The sequence below is a fragment of the Urocitellus parryii genome, chromosome 3 (assembly GCF_045843805.1).
Source record: "Urocitellus parryii isolate mUroPar1 chromosome 3, mUroPar1.hap1, whole genome shotgun sequence".
NCBI classification, from domain to species: domain Eukaryota; kingdom Metazoa; phylum Chordata; class Mammalia; order Rodentia; family Sciuridae; genus Urocitellus; species Urocitellus parryii.
Window position 1 is genome coordinate 56,341,058 of NC_135533.1, and position 22,231 is coordinate 56,363,288.

The following is a 22,231-nucleotide window of genomic DNA, read 5'->3' on the forward strand; positions in this document are numbered from 1 at the left end:
AGTGAGATGTTGTTTATGCAACACTTATTTCTATTTATTTTATATAGTAAGTACTCAGTAAATGGATATTAATATGTTAAAATTATAGCATCTGAGGATGGTGGTGTTTACCCATAGTTCCTGCTACTTGAGCAACTGAGACAAGGATTGTTTGAACCTAGGAGTTTGGGGCCAGCTTGGGTTACATGGACCCTGTCTCTTAACTTTATTTTTTTAATTTTAATTTTAATTATTATTATTTTTTTTGTGTGTGTGTTGCTGGGGATCGAACCCAGGGCCTTGTGCTTGAGCAGCAAGTACTTTACCAACTGAGCTATATCCCCAGCCCCTGTCTCTTTAAAAAAAAAAAAAATTAAAGTTTACTAACCATAGAAAAAAAATGTTACTAAGATGATAACTATAGAGAAAAATACATTATCAACCTTGCTAATGGTTACAGGACATGGGTAAACATAGTAAAGATACTAATTATATTATGAGACAAACATTTAGGAAGGATGTATCAATCTATACATTTGTAATTAATTCAGCAGAAGGAGAGCCATTAGACTCTGTAATTTTTGCTCTCCAAAGATAATTGATACAAATAGCTAATTTAAATGAGACCAGATTTATCCAGGATCAAAAATTGTATAGCATGCTTAAAGGTCAGTATAGAGTCAGTTCAAAATTCCAAGCCATTTCCATAACCTGCTTCTTAAAAACACATAAAAATGAGGGGCTAGGGTTGTGGCTCAGAGGTAGAGTGCTCACCTGTCACATGCGAGGCTTTGGGTTCCATCCTCAGCATCACATAAAAATAAAGGTATTATATCCAACTACAACTAAAAAATAAATATTAAAAAAAACCAAAAATGATAATACACCATGATCAAGTGGGTTTCATTTCAGGGATGCAAGGTTGGTTCAACATAAGCAAATCAATAAATGTAATTCATCACTTAAACAGAATTAAGAACAAAAATCACATGATCATCTCAATGTTTGCAAAAACACACTTTGATAAAAATCCAACATCCTTTCATGTTAAAAATGCTGGAGAGGGGCTGGGGTTGTAGCTCAGTGGTAGAGCACTTGCCTGGCGTGTGTGAGGCACTGGGTTGGATCCTCAGCACCACACAAAAATAAATAAAGGTACTGTATCCATCTATACAACTAAAAATTAGTAAAAACAAACAAACAAACAAAAACAACACTGGAGAATCTAGGGATCAAAGGAAGTTTTCTCAACATCGTAAAAGACCATTTATAACAGACCCAAAGCCTAACTAGAGAAAAACTAAAACATTTTTTCTAGGAACAAGACAAGGCTGTCCACTCTCATTACACCTTTTCAACATAGTCCTCAAAACATTAGCCAGAGTAATAAGGCAGGAAATCAAAGGGACACAAATCAGAAAAGAAGTCAAACTATGTCTGGTTGCCTATGATATGATCTATCTGGGAGATCCCCCCCACCAAAAAAGAATTATGTGTGTGTGTGTGTGTGTGTGTGTGTGTGTGTGTGTGTTTCCCTATCTTCAAAGAAACCTACTATTACTACTATAGGACCTCCTGAGGGAATAAACAAAGTCTCAGCTCATAGTTTTAAGAAGGAAGGATTACTTCCAAATATATACAGAAAGAATTCTTATTTGCCGCAGTAAAAAGACAACCCATTCTAAATCTGAGCAAGTAGTCTGAACAGACCTTTCTCCACAGAACATTGATACCTTTTAATAAGCATATAAAAAGATGCTCAGCATCACTAATCATTAGATAAATGCAAATCAAAACCATAATAATATACTGCTTTATCCCCTACTAGGATGGCTAAAATTAAAAAAAGAATAACAAGTGTTGGCAAGGGTATAGAAATTGGAACCTTCATACATTGTTGATGGAAATATAAAAAGAGACAGCCATTTGGAAAACAGCCTAGTAGTTCCTTAGAAGGTTAAATAGAGGGCTGGGGTTGTGGCTCAGTGGTGGAGTACTCTCCTAGCAAGTGTGAAGCACCAGGTTCAATCCTCAGCACCACATAAAAATAAAAGACATTTTTTTAAAAAGGTTAAATAGAGTCACCACCTGACCTAGCAATTTCATGCCTAGGTATACATACCAAAAAGAACTGGAAATATTACATTCACACAAAAATTTTCACAAATGTAAATTTATCATCCAAAAGAGTAGAAACAACTGTCATCAGCTGATGAATTAATAAATGAAAAGTGATGTACAATAGAATATCATTCAGCAACAGAAAGGAAGGACTTACTGCCACATTCTATAACATGAATTATTTTTGAAAACCTGAAGTGAAGAAAGCCAATCACAAAATACCACATTTTGTGATTCATTTGTATGAAATGTCTGGAATAGGCAAATCTTCAGAAACAGGGCTGAGGCAGGGCCAATAGGGAGCTAATGAGATAGGATTTCTTTGGGGGTGATGAAACTCTTCTAAAATTGTGAGATATGGCACAAAAGGCCACAATGGCAAAAGCCATTGAATTTGTACACTTAATGGGTGAATTATAGGGTATATAAAGTCTACCTCAATAAAACTTTTTTTAAAAAGATGGAGTAAATCCTCACATATCTTGGTAAATGATTCTAAACAAGGGTGATATGACTATCTGTAATCATAAAATAGTGCTGGGAAAACTGGAAAGTCACATGCCGTATACCAAAGTTGACTTTTCCCTTATATATAAAAGTTAACTTAAATGGATCAAAGAAACATAAGAGCTCTATCAAAACTCTTAGAAGGGGCTGGGGATGTGGCTCAAGCGGTAGCGCGCTTGCCTGGCATGCGGCAGCCCTGGGTTTGATCCTCAGCTCCACGTACAAATAAAGATGTTGTGTCCACTAAAACTAAAAAATAAATATTAAAAAATTCTCTCTCTCTTTAAAAACAAAAACTCTTAGAAGAAAATCTGTTAGATTTGTTAGTAGTTCCTTAGGTAATGCACCAAATACAGTCAGGAAAGAAAAGAAAAAATGGATAGTTTGTACTTACCAAAATTAAAACAATCAGTTGTGGTGGCACATACTTGTTACCCAGCTATGTAAGAGTCTGAGGTAGAGGATCACAAGTTGAAGGCCAGCATGGGTAACTTAAATTTAGGCAAACTCTGGCCTCAAAAAATAAAAAGGATTGGAGTTGTATGTAGCATTTGTGCATTAAACAACATTATCAAAGAAAGAAAAGGCAGCCTGCAAAATGGAATAAAATATTTGCAAATCATATATTTGATGAGACTTGTGTCTAGAATATAAAAAGGGCCACAACTTAACAATTTAAAAATAATTAAAAATAATCAATAAGTACATTAAAAGATGCCCAGCATCACTAGTCATTAGGGAAATATAGATCAAAATTACAATGAGATATCACTTTATACTCACTAGGCTAAGTAAGTGTTGGTAAGGATGTAGAGAAATTGGAACCCTTATGCATTGCTGGTGGAATTATAAAATGGTTTAGCCACTATGGGAAAGGATGGCGGTTCCTCAAAAAATAAAATGTAAATGACCATATGATCCAGCAGATCTACTTCTGATTATTATATAAAAGCAGCAGTGAACTGATGTTTATACACTTATGTTCATAATGTCATTATTCACAATAGACAAAAGGTGGAAGTAACCAAAGTGTCAGTGAACAGATAAAGAAACAAAATGTGATACATGCACTCAAGGAAAATAATTTATCCTTTAAACTGAAGGAAATTTTGCGGTGTGGTAGCACAAGTTCAAGGCCAGCTTCAGCAACTCAATGAGACTGTGTCTCAAAAAATAAAAAGAGGGCTGCGGATGTGGCTCAAGCGGTAGCGTGCTTGCCTGGCATGCTTGTGGCCCGGGTTCGATCCTCAGCACCACATACAAACAAAGATGTTGTGTCTACCGAAAACTAAAAAATAAATATTAAAATTCTCAAAAAAAAAAAAAAAAGAGATGAGGCTGGAGATATAGCTCAGTTGGTAGAGTGCTTGCCTTGCAAGCACAAGACCCTTGGTTCAATCCCCAGCACCACACACACAAAAAATAAATAAAAAATAAAAAGAGTTAGAAATGTAGTTCTGTAAGTAAAGCACCCCTGGGTTCAATCACCAGTACCAAAAAAAAAAAAAAAAAAAGGAGTGGGTAGGAAATGTTTATATATACTATAACATGGCTATACCTTTCAGATTGCTAACTGAAATAAGCCAGTCACAGAAAGACAAATAATGTATGATTCCTTTTTTTCCCCCTTCTCCTGTTACTGAAGATTGAACCTACAGGTGCTCTATCATTGAGCAACATTCCCAGCCCTTTCTTTTTTTAACCTGGGACCTTGTGCATACTAGGCAAGCACTCTACTGCTGAGCCACATCCCCAGCTTCTCAGCCCTTTTTGTTTTTTATCTGGAGACGGTGTTGCTCAGTTAATAAGGCTGGTATTGAACTTATGATCCTCCTGCCTTGGTCTCCTGCGTTGTTGAGATTATAGGAGTGTGCCACCATGCCTGGCTGATTGCTCACATGAGATCCTAGAGAAGAGTCATAGAAAATATAATAGTGGTTGACAGGTGAATAGGGAGTTATTGTTTAACAGGTACAGAGTTTCAGGTAGGAAAGATTCAAAAGTTATGGAGATGAATGGTAGCGATGGTTGCACAATAGCAAACGTGTAAAATGCCACAGAATTGTACACTTAAAAATGGCTCAAATCATAAATTTTGTGTTTATTTTACCATAGTAAAATAAAACAATGTGGAGGAATGAAAGATACCTGGGTACAGTGGCACTTGCTTATAATCCCAGTGACCTGGCATGCTGAGGCAAGAGGGTCACAAGTTCAAGGCCAGCCTCAGTAACAGTGAGGCCCAGAGCAATTCAGCAAGTCCCTATCTCTAAATAAAAATGTTTAAAAAGAAAGCAAGAGAGAGAGCTGGAGATGTGACTCAGTATTAAAGCACCTCTAGGCTCAGTCCCCAGTACCAAAAAAAAAAAGGAAGAAGAAAAGGACAAAACATCTTCATGTGTAGTATACCAGATAACCTTTCATAAATCAGATATGTACATATTTAATATAAAAGTTGATATCTTCGCAATATATGGTAGCATCTTAAAGATATTGAGAAGTCATGCAGTTAAGAATTATATTATACAGGTAGTAAATATTTTCGGCTTTGTGTGACATTTAGTGTTTGTTGCAACTGATAAGCTCTGTGTTATAGTATTAAGTAGCCATAGACAATATGCAAATGAATGAGCAAAGCTGTTTTCCAATAAAACTTTATTTACAGTCAATGACCAACCAAATTTGACTTCAGGCTATAGTTTATATAACAGTTGATGCTGAATAAAGGTTTTTATCATTTAAGTCTTTCTATTATATCCGGCAGACCAGTGCCAAGTACTGTTAGTATTAAACTCTTTCTTGAAATGTTGCTGAAAGTGCGCTGGGTGTAGCTTAGTGGACAAACACTTGCCTCATGTGTACAAGGCCCTGGATTTAATCCCCAGCACCATTTAAAAAAAGAGAAAAAGATGTTGCTAAAAGCCTGTCCAGCTGAGTAATTTATCACCCCAGGAGTACAAAACGTGGATGTGTAACCGATGTGATTCTGCAGTCTGTATACAGGGTAAAAATGGGTGTTCATAATCCACTTGACTCAAATGTATGAAATATGATATATCAAGAGCTTTGTAATGTTTTGAACAACTAATAAAGAAATAAATAAATAAACAGAAAAAAAAAGACTGATGTAATATGACTTGTTTCAGGACTAAGAATGGTTAACAATAGGAAATCCATTATATGATTACAAGAATTATAAATTCTAAAATCCCCAAAAATAAAGATGTTTATATTTTGGCAAGAAAAATAAAGAAGGATTAATTGTATTTATTCTGTTTACCTGGATAAGAAGGTATTTATTAACATGGAGAGTTTTTTTTTTTTAGAAATTAACAACAAACTTTTATTCACATAAACATACCATGTATAATGAATTAAAATCAACTATATTGTATTTATATTGTTACAGCTTTTGAAACTTTAATGTTATGAGTAAGCATTGTCCTTAATTTTATTCTCTCCTTATTTCTAAAGTCCTTTTGCATTTACATTTGAAATCAATATCATAGTTTTTCTGCTAATGTTTAGTAAAATAATATGAAGTTAGTATGATTTGTTAACTCTTCAAAGATATGGGCAGAGAAGATTCACCTTAATGCAAAGTTAAGTAAATAAATACTTTTTAATTTTAGAGCTATTTTACAAAATTCCTGGACAGAAGTCATGGATTTAATACTGAAACCCCGTTCTGGAGGTAAGAATAAAATTCATGTTAAGAAAATAGATAAGGGGGTGGGTTTGTATCTCAGTGGTAGAGCATTTGCCTAGTACTTGTGAGGCACTGGGTTCGATCCTCAGCACCACATAAAAATAAATAAAATAAAAGTATTTTGTCCATCTACAACTAAAATTAATAAATGTACAATTTGTTTCTTTATATTTTTTCACAAATCTTATGTATATATTTCCAATTTTAAATTTATATCCTGGTTTTAGCTCTTTAACTTATCTAATTTATTAATTTAATCAATGAATATTTTAAGAATTAAATTTATTTCCCTTCATTCGCTACTAAATATCTGAATATATTGGGATCACATACATGTGGCTATTTTGTTAAGGTATGGTATTATGAGATATAAAATCTTGGCAAAATGCCCTAAGAATTTTTAAAGAGTGCACTAAAAATTTTCAGAAGTATCTCTAAAAGCCTGGCACAGTAGCACATGCCTGTAATGTCAGTGGCTCAGGAGGCTGAGGCAGGAAGATCTCAAGTTCAAAGCCAGCCTTGGCGACAGCAAGAAACTAAGCAACTCAGTGAGACCCTGTCTCTAAATAAAATACAAAATAGGTCTGGGGATGTGGCTCAGTGGTCCAGTGTCCCTGAGATCCCCCATCCCACCACCACCCCCCAAAAAGGAAAAGAAAGTATCTCTAAAGCTATGCTATATAAAAGGGATTTAAGTAGAATTTTCTAAATTGTCAAAATAAGTATATTCATTTTAGGTAATTAAGCCAAAAAAAATAAAATCTCAATTTAAGGAAAGTAACTCAAAAAACTTGACAGCACAATGGAAAAGGAGAAGGAAGGAAGGACTACCAAGTTTTTGTCTTCTGTTGAATGAGCTATGGTGATAATGAATAAATAGCTTTTGTTGTTGCCCTGGGAGGAATGTCAATAGAGTCATATAATTCTGTACTCTTGCTGCACATTTCATTTTTTCCCTTTCTGGTGCCTGTCCCCAGGTGAGCAGAGGCTCTTCATGGCACCTTCATCACAATTAGACTTTTCTATCTAATGTTGTGTTCCCCAGGAAGCATGTTAAGTTGTGAAGGTTTGTCCTTTGGATAAATAGTTAAATCATAGTTTTTTTCCCCCACAGCTGAAAAGGGGTACTTGGTGAAATGCAGGGAAGAATGGGCGAAGACCAAGGACCCAGCTGCTGCCCTCAGAAAACTACCTGTCAAAAGGTGTGTGGAAGGGCAGCTGCTTCGAGGACTTTCAAAATATGGAATGAAGAATATAGTCTCTGCATTTGGCATAGTGAGTGCGATTTGTGAAGTCAGGCAATGGCTTGAAGTGGTTTAATGCTTTTTAAACTTTATCTTGGAAGATTTTACTAAATTTTAAAAGAGCAGAAACTAATGAAGGATCCTTTGGTGATCTCCAAGAGGTATTTTACCTGAGTGATCTTTGTTCAGACCCTGAATGGTGATGAGCAGGCAATCTTAGCAGTATTTACTAACATTGAGGGCACAAGAAAAGTATTAATGTGGAGAACTTGATCTACTTTGGAAATTTAAGTGGGTTTTTGAGAAATTCAGAATTCATTGTATAGTCATTTCTTGATCATCATCAGAACTGTAAACTGCCTAAGGAAGAGAATTGGACAGTAAGCCATCTAAATAGTTATATTAGTCTGGTTTCATCGTGGTGGGTCAAGAGGGGATAACATCTTGGCAAGTACAGCCTGTACCACTGATGTTTATGTATAATCCAGGACACTTTAAAATTTAACCCTTAAGCTTAAGCCTCAGTTACTTTTATCCAAATGTATCGAGAAAACAGGATTCTTTCTGAAATTTGTTGTCATTCAATCATTGTAGGTGTTCTCCTTCTGTAGAATTATGGAGGAGAAACTACTGTTTGCTGTATAATTGACTGTTTGATTTCAAGGTCCATATTTCAGGGTCAGTAGCATACCTGACCTCTATGTAGATTCCTTGAGTTTGAAATTTGATTTGAATCTTCAATTTAGGGTATAAATTCCATAATGTTTGTTTTAGTTGCATGGATGTATGCATTATAGATACAAAATGTGAAAAGCTGCTACTGATGACTGTTAATGTCCTTTAGTTTGAGGTCTTCCATCTCTAATATTCAATGCTCTGTTTCAAAGCCACTGTTTCTACAGGGTATTAAAAAATAAGAGATTTAAAGTATAAGTTTCTTGTACTAGAATCATCAGTAAACAAACAAGATATTTTGGAAACTGCAGTACTTTTTATATTCAGAATATCTTTTTCTTTCCTATTTTTTTCCTTCCCTCCAGATACCAAGAAATAATCGTTTAATGTATATTCATAGCTATCAGAGCTATGTGTGGAATAATATGGTGAGCAAGAGAATAGAAGATTATGGGCTGAAACCTGTTCCAGGGGACCTTGTTCTTAAAGGAGGTAAAACAGCATATATCATTGTTCAAACAAACAAGAAGTCAGGTATTTGTCATTAGTGGCTTTAAAATCTTGCCTGGAATTAAAAATTAAAAAGAGCTGGGCGTGGTGGTACACAGCAGGATTGCAAGTTCACGACCAGCCTTAGTGACTTAATGAGATCTTTTCTCAACAAAAAGGTGGTGATGGGGTGGCTGGAGATGTAGCACTCCTGGGTTCAATCCCCAGGACATTAAAAAAAGAGAGAGGAAGATGTTTAGTAAGTTTGGAATGGGTCTCTATTGAAAAAAATATACATCTGGTTTAAGTAAGCATGTGACTTTCTAGGCCTCCATTTTCTCAACTAGTATGTGGAATAGCATTTAGAACAATGGTGGCTAAAATTCCTTTCCAAAGGTTAATCTGGGTTTAGCAAATATGTAATACTTCTAGATTTGTCTGAGCCTCTCATCTTGTTGTCAGCCAGTTTAAAAGTGTTTCTTCAGATCAATACCAGACTGGAGCTAACTTACATGTGGCCCATGATAGAATGGGCATTTAGGGCATACTGAGCCCAAAGCATTCATAAGACAGCACTCATTCTCTCTGCTGTGGAGTCCTTACTGTGTGCCAGGTGTTGCCCTAAACCCTTTACCTTCATCTTCTAGTTTATACCCTCCCAGTACTTCTAAAAAGTAGTGCTTTTCATGGAGGTTAGTCACTTTTGTTTCATAGCTGGTTAATAAAAAAGAAAAATCTGGGCTCCAAAATCAAGTTTGTTTCATTTCAAGGTCTATATTCCAGGTCAGTAGCATACCTGACCTCTATGCATTAGCTTGTTTTTTCCCTGATGTATCACCTTTTTTCTCATGCAGTACTGGTTATATCCAATGCTTTTTTTTTTTTTTTAGTTTATTTATAGTTGTAGATGGACAGAGTTCCTTTATTTTATTTGTTTTGTTTTTATGTGGTGCTGAGGATTGACCCCAGTGCTGCACGCATGCTAGGCAAGTGCTCCACCTCTGAGCCACAACTCCAGCCTAACATCCAATACATTTTAATGTTCCATGTGCCACATATTTCATCCTCTAACTACAGACTGATATTTATATTGTTTATTCTTTTAGGAGAGTACATATTTTTATGATAGCTTTCCAAAAAGTATTTTGTGATATTGTTTAAGAAGGATAAAAAAAAATTTTTAAAAATGAAGGATAAAGTAGCTGATTTTTAAAAGTAGACATTTCCAGAAGATGAGTATACAGCTGGGAGATGTTTTAAAACTATTCACTGAAAATTCTATGAAATCTTTAATTTTTATTTCTTAGAGTAGAAAAAAACAAAAGAGTATGGATGGTATTGGTATATTTATATCTTTAAGCTTCCTAGGCCCCTTAACTTGTAAAAGTTGACTTCTGATTTGCTTACATATATATAACTTTAGAAGCTTGAATTCATGAAAATAATGTCTTTTTTTATTGTTTATTTGTGCATTTGCAGCCACAGCCACCTATATTGAAGAAGAAGATGTTGACAATTACTCCATTCATGATGTGGTAATGCCCTTGCCTGGTTTTGATGTTATCTACCCAAAGCATAAAAGTAAGTTCTCTGGCACGGGGAATATAACTCAATTTGTAGAATGCTTGCCACACATGCACAAGGCCCTGGATTCAATACCCAGCACTGAAAAAAAAAAAAAAAATCTTTGGAGAAAGTAGTCTAACATAATTAAGCAACTGGCAGCCAAGAATAAAGAGAGGGAAAAAAAAATCAGTACCTAAAATATAATTTAAAAGATTTATTTCCATCACACTTAAAGAGATATTTAGATTTCAAACATATGTAAACTGTGACTATTTATGAAAGTCTCCAAAAAGGGATGCATTCAAATGAACAATTTAAAGAAACTAAAGTCAGGAATGGTGGTACACACCTGTAGTCCTAGCTATTAGGGAGGCTAAGGTGAAAAGATTGCTTCAACCCCAAGTTTGAGATCAGCCTGGGCAACATAGCAAGACCCTATCTCAAAAAAACAAAAGAAAAAGAAAAAGAAACTAGATGGTTATAGTAGTAACAGTTGTATTATCATTATTGTTATTTGCATTACTTAAATTTTTAAAATTTATTAATTCATATTAAGTATAGGAAGAGTCTGAACTTGAACTTTATGATCTTTCTGCCTTAGATTCCTGAATCATTAGGATTACAGGTGTGTTCCACCACACCTGGCTTTACATAATTTGTTCTTGTTTTGCATTGAGATAGTAGGTAGATAATTCTACCTCAGCATTGCTTTTTAAAAACTGTTAAGTGCCAGGCATGGTGGCACATGCCTGAAATCCTGAGGCCAAGAGAGCAATTTAGCAAGGCCCTAAGCAACTTAGACCCTGTCTCAAAATAATAAATAAATAAATAAATAGGGCTGGGAATGTAGCTCAGTGGAAAACACCCCTGGGTTAAATCCTCAGTAACAAAATAAAACAAAAATATATAAGGGTCCTGGCACAGTGGCCCATGCCTGTAATCCCAGTGGCTCAGGAGGCTGAGGCAGGAGGATCATAAATGAGTTCAAAGCCAGCCTCAGCAACAGTGAGGTGCTAAGCAACTCAGTGAAACTCTGTCTCTAAATAAAATACAAAATAGGGCTGGGGATGTGGCTTAGTGGTTGAGTGCCCCCAAGTTCAATTCCCGGTACCCAAAAAAAAAGAATAGAAGGGACTTGGGATAAAGCTCATAGCATGCATGAGGCCCTAAGTTTGATCTGCAACACTGCAAAAGAAGAACAAATTATGTAAAGCCAGGTGTGGTGGAACACACCTGTAATCCCAATGATTCAGGAATCTAAGGCAGGAAGGTCATAAAGTTCAAGGTGAGTCTTAAACTTAGTGAGACACTATCTCAAAATTTAAAAGGACTTAGGGGACTGTAAACTCCGTGGTAGAGCATCTCTTGGTTTAATTCCTAGTCCCGTCCCCCCCCCCCCCCGCCACCACACACACACACACACACATAATTTAAGTAATATATGATAATGGTATTTAAAAAGTCAATAAATATAGGAGTTTATAAACTGACAAGTTAGCCAGGTGTGGTGGTTCATGCCTGTAACCCCAGCAACTCAGGAGGCTAAGGCAGGAGGATCTAAAGTTCAAAGCCAGCCTCAACAGCTTTACAAGACCTTCAGCAATTTTTTGAGACCCTGTCATAAAAAGGACTGGGAGGTGTAGCTCAATGGTAAAATTCCCCTGGGTTCAATCCTTAGTAAAAAAGAAAGGAAAACATAGAATTCTATACTTTTATTCTATATCTATTCCCCAGAGGCTGATAAGATAATTCTTTTGGGGGTTGGGGTCGTGGCTCAGTGGTAGAGTGCTCACCTAGCATGTGTGAGGCCCTGAGTTCGATCCTCAGCACCACATAAAATAAATTTAAAAATAAAGGTATTGTGTCTAACTACAAATAAAAAATAAATATTAAAAAAAAAGAATTCCTTCTTTTACCTTCATGGATGCCATTTAAGCAAGTAGACATTGGAACATTGGAACAGGGATTCAGAAATTGAAAAAAGAAAGCAGCTCTGACCATGGGTCCAATTTAGTGGAAATGACCCTTGAAGTTACTCCTGTCCAGGACTAATCTGTGGGTGGGGTGACTTTTTTATTAATATCTTTATGTTTTGTTTGTTTATTTTTATGTGGTGCTGAGGATTGAATCCAGTGCCTCAAGCGTGCTACGCAAGTTCTCTGCCAATGAACTACAACCCCAGCCCCATGGGATAACTTCTTTTTTTTTAATATATATTTTTAGATGTCAATGGACCTTTAATTTATTTATTTATTTATATGTGGTGTTGAGAATCAAATGCAGTACCTCACACATGGTAGACAAGCACTTTACCACTGAGCTACGACCCCAGCCCATTGGGTGACTTCTTATTAAAATATTTTTTCTTTCAAGAGACCAGAATTATTTTACTTATAAATGTTGTATTTCTTGAAACTTTATGAGTTAGAAAATTATTAAAACTAATGCTCTTCTTGGCTAATGCATATATTCTACAAGGATTTAATAGGACTCTTTCATTTGTATTTTGATTAAAGCAACCCCGTTGCTGTACTGTAACACTTGCACAGGCTGACTTACTGAGGGAAAGGAGTGGATGGGGGGAAGTGAGGTGAGTAAGGGAGAGGTGTAATCTGTCTGTCCTGGTCAGGAACCAAGAACCTTGAACTAGTGGAAGACACTTAAGATGCTAAAACCCACACTTTCCCTTTGTTTTAGTAAAGGTCCTCCGGAGAGACAGAACCAGTAGGATATATATAGAGATAAGAAAAAGAATTTATTAGGAGAATTGGTCCACTTGATTATGGAGGCTGAGAAGTCTCAGAATAGGCTCTCTGCAAGCTAGAGAAACCTAAGTGGTCATAGCATGGTTCAGTCTAAATCCAAAGGCGTGAAAACCAGGGAAGCCAGTGGTGTAACTCTGAATCAGAGACTGAAGGTCCAAGAACCTGAGGGTGTTGTGATAGGGGTGCTGGTATAAGTCCTAGAATCCACAGGCCAGAGAACCTGAAGTTCTGAAGTTCAAAGATATGAAAAGAAGGGTATCCCAGTCTAGGAGAGAGAGGGAAATCATTTGCTAGTCTGCCTTTTTATTTCATCCAGGTCATGTCCACAGTGAAGACAGATCTTCCCCAGTCAGTCCTCTGACTCATGCTGCTCCTCAGGAAACATCCTCACATACACTTGGGATAGCCCAATCAATTAGAGTTGTTGAACATAAGCCTGTTAAAGGATTTGGTGGAAAACACAGAATTGTAAAGTGAGGGCAATTGACAGAACCATTATTTAGTCTAATGAAGATGTGACTTAAAGGTCCGACTTTTATGAATACATGTGGAAGAAAGTTCCAGTGTGTTCCAAAGTAATCAACAACAGTTACAAGGGAACAGGGCTGGGGTTGTGGCTCAGTGGTAGAGTGCTTGCTTAGCATGCATGATTCACTGGGTTCAATCCTTAGCACCACATAAAAATAAAATAAGATATTGTATCCACCTAAAACTAAAAAATAAATTTAAAAAATAAGTTACCAGGGAATAGATTTCAGTTTGGAATAGGAAGAACTTTCCTTTTAATTGGTTCATTTTAGTTATATATGACAGTGGGATCCATTTTGATATAGTTATACAAGCATGGGATATATCTTATCCTAATTAGGAAGAACTTTCTAATAATTGGGTGCCTCATAAAGAAGTAGTTCTACTTGTTATGACAACTTGTAAGTGAACATTAAAAAACTGTCTCTCGTGTAAAAAAAGATTTTCCATCAGGTGCGAGGGTGAGACAGATGGTTTTTCAGGGTCTCTTATTTTTATACATTTATTTATAACTACCTCTTCAGAGAGTGTTTGAAGCCTATGTATATGGTTTCTTCTGACTTTGAGCACAAAATTATGGTTTAGCAACTTTGGGTGAAATGACCTTTGGTAGGTAGCTTGAGAACCTTATACCACATGTACTATGGCTAGCTGCAAAGATAGCCTACAAGTTGGCCAAGCCAAGGATGAAGATATCTTCTAGTCCCCATTACTAAGTCACTAAGTTTTATTTATTTATTTGTTTGTTTATTAGTTGTAGTTGGACACAATACCTTTATTTTATTTATTTTTATGTGGTGCTGAGGATTAAACCCAGAACCTCACACATGCTAGGCATGTGCTCTACCACTGAGCCACAACCCCAGCCCCACTGTTTTGATTCCAGAGAGCAGACTTAGTATTATAAAATAAGGATGCTAATTGAATTTACATGTTACACTAGTTTTAGTCTACGTTAAGCTAACTTGCTGACAGAATTCATTTTAACTAACTTTTTGTATTTTGTATTAGTTAGCGAAGCCTACAGGGAAATGCTCACAGCAGACAATCTTGATATTGACAACATGAGACACAAAATACGTGATTACTCCTTATCAGGGGCTTACCGAAAGATCATTATTCGTCCTCAAAATGTCAGTTGGTGAGTAATAGTCTGGAATGAAGTAGAACTGAATTACTACATAAAGTATTAAGTTTTTTCTTCATTTATATATTTTTCAGTGCTTAGAACCTAGCATGTAAGTGTTTAATATTATTGTTGTTCTTAGTACTATTATCACTACTGCTACCAGTTGGTATTTTTCAAATCATCAGATTAATGAAGGATGAGGGATGTGGCTCAGTGGTAGAGCACTTGCCTAGCATGCACAAGGCCCTGGGTTCAATCCCTACCACTATAAAGAAAGGAAAAGAAATTTAGTGAAAACAACTCTTAGATGTTGTTAACATCAATGAATTATTGAAGAAATGTGTAAAGATTAAACTTTTTTCATTATTTCTAAAAAAACCAAGATTCTTATACAGAGCTATCCCTGAACAAATTACTCAATTAGCTGTGAGTTTTCAATAATAGTCCGGTTATTGTAATATTGTGTTTCCACAGAGAAAAGGATACTTGTGTCAATTAATTTTAAAATACTTTAATAGTATTATCTAGAACTTTATTTGATAATTTTAAAATGAAATCCTGAATTATTTGCCCGTTGCCAGGAAATTCTCTCTCCTTCCTTTTCTCTGGCTGTGGGCAATGAAGTTTACAGAGTATCTTTTCCAAGGTATTGATGGTAGTGTAACCACTCTGGAGGAAATGTAAGGCCATGATTAATTCAGTCACATCTGTACAAAATAAAGTTTACTATGTCTCAACTTCATATAAAATAATTTCTATCCCAGGGAAGTATTTTGTATCATTTCCATTTGTTGACATTATCTGTCATCTTACTGTATAATAATATGGAAACAATAGTCTTGTATAAAATCTGGCCTTGTTCTATTATTGAATAGTTCTATTTATATATTTATAATTATTTACAATAGACTTATGTGTTTTTCTTTTGGGGGAGGGTATTGGTGTTTGAACTTAGGGGTACTCAACCACTGAGCCCATTCCCAGCCCTATTTTGTATTTTTTATTTAGAGACAGGGTCTCACTGAGTTGCTTAGCAACTGACTGTTGCTGAGGTTGGCTTTGAATTTACAATCTTCCTGCTTCAGCTTCCCCGAGCTGCTGGAATTACAGGCGTGTGCCACCATGCCCAGTTGTTTTATGTGTTTTTCTTGCTAAACAAATGATGATGAACACCTTTGTGGTGGTGCATGCCTGTAATGCAGGAGGCTGAGGCAGGAGGATTACAAGTTTGAGGCAGAGGCAATTTAGTAAGACCTTGTCTCAAAATGAAGTAAAAAGGGCTGGGAGTGTGGCTCAGTGGTAGAGCATCTCAGGTTAAATCCCTAGGGCCACAAAAAAGAAATGATGATAAGCAATTTAGTACCATTTATGACAGTTCATATTCACTCCTGTCTTTAATTATATATTTTAAAGGGAAGTAGTTGCATATGATGATCCAAAAATTCCACTTTTCAACACAGACGTAGACAACCTAGAAGGGAAACCACCACCAGTTTTTGCTTCTGGTAAGTCCACTCAATCTTCAGTTCTTGTGTCAACCAACTTTTACTTCAGTCTGTCATATAAAAGTGTAAATTCTTTTGAATAAATTGTTCTTACGGGCAGGAGTTGTGGCTCAGTGTAGAGTGTTTGCCTAGCATGTACGAGGCTCTGGGTTCGATACTGGCACCACATCAAAGCTAATAAATAAAATAAAGGTATTGTGTCCATCTTCAAGTAAAAAAATCTTTTTTAAAAAAATTGTTCTTGGGCTGGGGATGTGGCTCAAGCGGTAGCGCGCTGCCTGGCATGCATGCGGCCTGGGTTCCATCCTCAGCACCACATACAAACAAAGATGTTGTTTCCGCCGAAAACTAAAAAATAAATATTAAAATTTTCTCTCTCTCTCTCTCTCTCTCTCTCTCTCAAAAAAAAAAAAAAAGCACAACACTTTTGTGAGAGGAAAAAAATTGAGCTTTAAAAAAATAAATAAATAAAATTGTTCTTACAAACATCAACACCACCTGTCCACTCTATGATTTCTGTTTTGGGTTTCATCATCTTAGTTTCGTGATTATAATTGGAGGCAAGTCACTAAAACAGTCAATCCCACTGAAAGTGAATGAATGTTATAGATTGTTATGGTATTAGGTGATAAAATCTTTCCTCCTCATCTCCCACAGAGAGGCAATAAAGTGAGTTAAAGTTCACAGGTTATCATGTCAAATTCTTTATGTTCTGTATTCTGTCCTCTTTCTTCCTCTTCCAGTCCTAATTGGGATTTGTTTTGTTTTGTTTGGGGGGTTCTTTTTACATGCATTTTTCTCTTGTGCTCTTCTGTAATCTACCCTTTTAATGAAGGTTCCTGGGTAGAATTACTGTATAAATTCAACTAGTTCACATAGTCAACTAGTTCATTTATTTATTTGTTTATTTATTTATTTCATTTATTTATATGTGGTGCTGAAAACCAAACCTAGTGCTCATACATGTCAGGCAAGTGCTCTACCACTCAGCCCCAGCCCCAGCCCCATTACAAATCTCTTACTTCCATGGTTTCATTCTCTTTGAGCCCCTATGGGAAGTAGAAGCCTAAGGAAAGGAGCACTATTCTTTGTATTTGTAGAGAGATTATCTGATTCTATACAGTCTATCTGCAGCTACTGTCATTTTCTGACTGTTCTTTTTTCCCTTTCAGAAGGCAAATACAGGGCTCTCAAAATGGATTTTTCTCTTCCTCCTTCTACTTATGCTACCATGGCTATTCGAGAAGTGCTAAAAATGGATACCAGCATCAAGAACCAGACCCAGATGAATACAACCTGGCTGCGCTAAGTACCTTATCCACAGATGAGGAAATGCAGACAACTGTTTGCTTACTGACTTCCTATTCATTTATCTCTTAATACAGACCCAGATATGGATTTTGAATCTTTGTAGTAAAGGATTCTTTGTATTTTTTAAAGTTTTTATTAGCTTAAAGAAATAATTTGCAATATTTGTACATATGAACAAATCCTGAGGATCCTAATTTTAGCACAGAGATTATAAATTAGTCAGAATATACTTTAGGTGCTTAAATCATAATAAAATATCAGCTTTACTGGCTTTATAATATTTTGGTTTAAAGTAGAAGTTTTAGGTTTTGCTGAGTACATGAAGATAACAGGAATTTTTAACATATCATGAATGGAATGCACAACAATGCATTTTAAGAGCAAATGCAACAAAACAAATCTTGACTATGGATAAATAATTTGAGAATCCCCATTTATAAATATAAATACACTACTCATTGTCATTATGCATCTCATGTGCTGGATTCAGGTAAGCATTTATATACTTTATAGTTTGCAATGGCTTTTGCATTTATTATCAATGCCTTGCAGGAGAGTTACAGGAATGGGGCCTTTTTTCTTAAAATGTGTCCATTTTTATTGGTTAAGATCTACTTTTTACTCTAGGTGCCTTTTTATGTTCAGAATTCTTTCCACCAGATTGGCATTTGCTCAAAAATAAATAATGTCACAGAAGAAAACTTCTAAATTTTACAAGGGCTCCTTCTAACAGCAGCGTTTACCCGTTGTCATTAACTGCTTAGGTATTTACATTTCTGGCATTGCATAAAACTTTTCTCTGGTGTGAAAGATAAATATGCCTTTCCAAACTTGTTTAGCATAATTGTATCAGTTTTTTTTCCTGTCATTTCTAGAGTCAAATGTTATAAATACTTTTGAAAACTCCTTTTTACTGATTATGTAAATAAATAAATGCATAAAACTAAATGAAAATGAGAATTTTGTCCCTGACTAAAGGTAAGAAACTAAGTGAATGAAAGAGCCTTAGAAATGGTGTTGACAGGGCTAGGGTTGTGGCTCAGTGGTAGAGTGCTTGCCTAGCATGTTGAGGCACTGCACATAAATAAAGCTCTATCGACAATTAAAAAAATAAATTAAATAAATAAATAACAAATGGGGGCTGGAGTTTAGCTCAGTGGTAGAGCACTTGCCTTGCAAGTATGAGGCACTGGGTTCGATCCTAGCACCACATAAAAACAAATAAAGGCATTGAATCCATATATGACTAAAAAAAAAATTAAAAATGATGTTAACACAAAAGTGTGTCTTGATCAGGTGTGAGATTTGAGAATAATATAAAAAACTATCAAGCCAGGCACGGTGGCACATGCCTATAATCCCAACAGCTTGGGAGGCTGAGACAGGAGAATTGCAAGTTCAAAGCCAGCCTCACAACTTAGTGAGGCCCTAGGCAACTTAGGAAGACCCTGTCTCCAATTAAAAATAAAAAGGGCTGGGGCAGAGGAGCTGGGGTTGTGGCTCAGTGGTAGAGCACTTGCCTAGCATGTGTGAGGCACTGGGTTTGATCTTCAGCACCATATAAAATAAGTAAATAAAACAAAGGTATTGTGTCCATCTACAACTAAAAAAAAAAAAATTAAAGAAAAGGAAGTGGGGCTAGAGATGTGACTCAGTGTTTAAGAGCCGGTGGGTTCAATCCCCAGTACCAAAAAAAAAAAAATGTTTAATAAACAAATAAAAGACATCAAATGGCATGACCAACTGACTTACTGTTAGACTGGACTAAATATTATGCCTCCAGTGGTATCACTCCCTCACCTGCCAATATGCTTTCTGGAATAGAAAAGAAAGGAATAGAGAAGACCTGTCATATCAGGAACATGCAGTGTGATGACATTTCTCCTTTTTCTGGTGATGGAAAGAAGACTGAGAACAAACAATTCATTTAGCCCTTTTCTTTTAATGACCTCCACCACACTGCCAAAGTTAAAGGACTGGAAATGCCACGGTAAAATTATCCTTTTATCTGGCCGATTTCTAGAGACTCTTGTTCTACAAAAAGCTTAATTTATTAAATGTATAGTGGTTCTGTCTGTGCTTTCCAGTAATATCCAGTTCCTATCTTTTGTCAGAATGATTATTGAAAATTATTTATGAAGAATATCTAAGTCTTCCTATTGCGAAGTGTATCCAGCAGATCCTGCATTTATAAATCAACATTAAAAAAAAAAAGTGAGGCCAAATGTGGTTTCTTCATCTGGTAAATCCTATGTGTCATGTAATAAGTTAATTTTACTGGCTACATTAGCAAATTATCCGTTTCTGCATGTCTTATTTTAAACACCAGTGGAAAAGTTATGATTTGAAGTTAATTCTTCATTCCTTTTTGAGCCTTGGGGACATATTTTCTAACTCAAGGGACTTAGTACGGAATAAGTCATCACCTTCGCATAGAAGTCAGGACATTTTTCATTGTTAACAATGGGAGGAAATTTCTCCAAGGTAAATTTACAAAACCTGACAGCAGCCTCATCCTACATAAAAGTGTTATAGCTGCCTAAATTTTTGCTTAAAGGATATAATAAAGGAGCATTAATTTTTAGCATAATTAAAACTTTCCTCCTTGGCGCAGTGGTGCATGCCTATAATTCCAGCAGCTCTGGAGGCTGAGGCAGGAGGATCACGAATTCAGAACCAGTCTCAGCAATTTAGCAAGGCACTTAGCAACTCAGCGAGACCCTGTCTCTAAATAAAATACTAAAAGAGAGCTGGAAATGTGGCTCAGTGGTTAAGCACCCCTGGGATCAATCCCCAGCACTCCCGCCAAATAAAAATTTCCTCACAGAAAAGTTAGGTAGATAATCAAGCAATGTTTTTATTTGTGATTTCATGTTATAGGTACTAATTAGACATCTATTGTACTTATTAAAAAAGAAAAACTTGGTTGATTCTGGAATCTTCATGGTTTCATGTCATAGGTAATAACTAGATATATAGCTATTGTACTCATTAAGAAATAAATAAATAAATTTCTAGGCAGGCACCTGTAGTCCCAGATACTAAGGAGGCTGAGGCAGGAAGATCACTTGAGCCCAGGGATTAAAGGCCATCTTGGGCAACATAACAAGACCCCATATCCAAAAAAAATATATATATATGGTTGATTTTAGAATCAACCAAAAAATTGGTAGTAGCTGCAATACTATATTAGTACTTGAAACTTTACCATTTGCTCCAGGTAGTATAGATTAGCACAAAATGATACTTTTAGTGGAATATATTTTTAATTTTGTGGCCAATTTGTACTTTTAAAAGAATGTGTGTATGTATATGTATATGTATTTGTATACATATGCCTATGTGTATATGTATATCTAGATATGTACGGATATACAGACATATATAGCAAATATATGTGTGTATATATGTCAGTTTATGCTGATGTATATGTACTTTCTTGGAGCAAAACAGATGAGGAGCTGGGTGTGGTGGTGAACGCCTGTAATCCCAGTGACTCAGGAGGCTGAGGCAGGAGGATCACAGGTTTGAAGCCAACCTCAGCAATTTAGCAAAGCTGTAAGCAACCTAGTGAGACTGTTTGGATTTGGATGTGATGTGTTGCCCAAATGCTCATGTGTGAGGCAATGTAAGAAGGTTCAGAGGAGAAATGATTGGATTATTAGAGTCTCGACCCAATCAGTGAGTTAATCACCTGATAGGATTAAATGAGTGCTGACTGAAGGTATGTGGGGTATGGCTGGAATAAGTGGGGACTGGGTATGTAGCTTTGGAGTATATATTTGTAGCTGGGAAGTAGAGAAGTCTCTCTGCTGTCTGATCATCATGTGAACTGCTTCCCTTTGCCACATTCTTCTGCCATGATGTTCTGTCTCACCTCAAGCCCCAAGGAATAGAGCCTTCTGTCTATGGATTGAGATCTCTAAAACTGTGAGTTCCCAAATAAACTTTCTTCTCTACAGTTGTTCTGGTTAGGTCTTTTAGTTGCAGTAGTAAAAAAGCTGACCTAAACAAACCCTATCTCAAAATAAAAAATAAAAAGGGTGGGGGATGTGGCTCAGTGGTGAAGTGCCCTTAGGTTCAATCCCTGGTACAAAAACAAACAGATTGGTAGTGTAAACCATTTTTGTTTCAGACATGAAAAAGTTAAGCATAGTAGAGGGATTATGAGTATGTTCATATTCTAAACTTCATTTCTTGAAAAGAAAGTGCTCTTTGTTCAATGGAATCTGCTTTCTCACTTTGTGGGGCTATATTCCTATAGGATAGGACTGCTTAATTTTGGATGATGAATACTAAAGAAATATGGACACTGTCTCCAGAGGAAGAAAAGTGGGGAGTGTATGCAACACTTGCTCACAGATCCCTTAGAATTTAAGAGGCTTCAGGGCTGGGAATATAGCTCAGTTGGTAGAGTGCTTGCCATGCATGCACAAGGCCCTGGGTTCAATCCCTAGCACCAAAAAAAAAAAAAAAAAAAAAGTGGAGCTTCAGTGTATTCAGATTACGATCCCCTACTATAGATAAGTTCTTTCCAAACTTGGAATCACTTGTCAATTTTCATAAATTGCAGAATATATTTCAGGAAATCTTAGAATCTGAAATACTTTCTAACCAACTCCCAGAGGGTAGACATGCTGTTGGTCTCTACACTCTTGAAGTAGCAAGCAAGATTCTAGACCTGTAGTGGCTACAAGTGGCTG

At 36.1% G+C, this 22,231-nt stretch overlaps 1 protein-coding gene across 1 annotated transcript in view; it reads left to right on the forward strand.

Moving 5' to 3' along the window:
- The window catches only part of Pus7 (pseudouridine synthase 7), a 50,381-nt gene extending 31,845 nt beyond the window's left edge, over window positions 1–18,536 (forward strand). Inside the window, exons 10-16 of the mRNA XM_077796719.1 lie at window positions 6,240–6,301; window positions 7,431–7,591; window positions 8,601–8,727; window positions 10,204–10,305; window positions 14,595–14,724; window positions 16,126–16,217; window positions 17,390–18,536. Of these exons, the coding sequence (XP_077652845.1) occupies window positions 6,240–6,301; window positions 7,431–7,591; window positions 8,601–8,727; window positions 10,204–10,305; window positions 14,595–14,724; window positions 16,126–16,217; window positions 17,390–17,526 (811 nt within the window). The 3' untranslated portion in view covers window positions 17,527–18,536. The remainder of the gene's footprint in view (window positions 1–6,239; window positions 6,302–7,430; window positions 7,592–8,600; window positions 8,728–10,203; window positions 10,306–14,594; window positions 14,725–16,125; window positions 16,218–17,389) is intronic.
- Window positions 18,537–22,231: the final 3,695 nt, after the last annotated feature.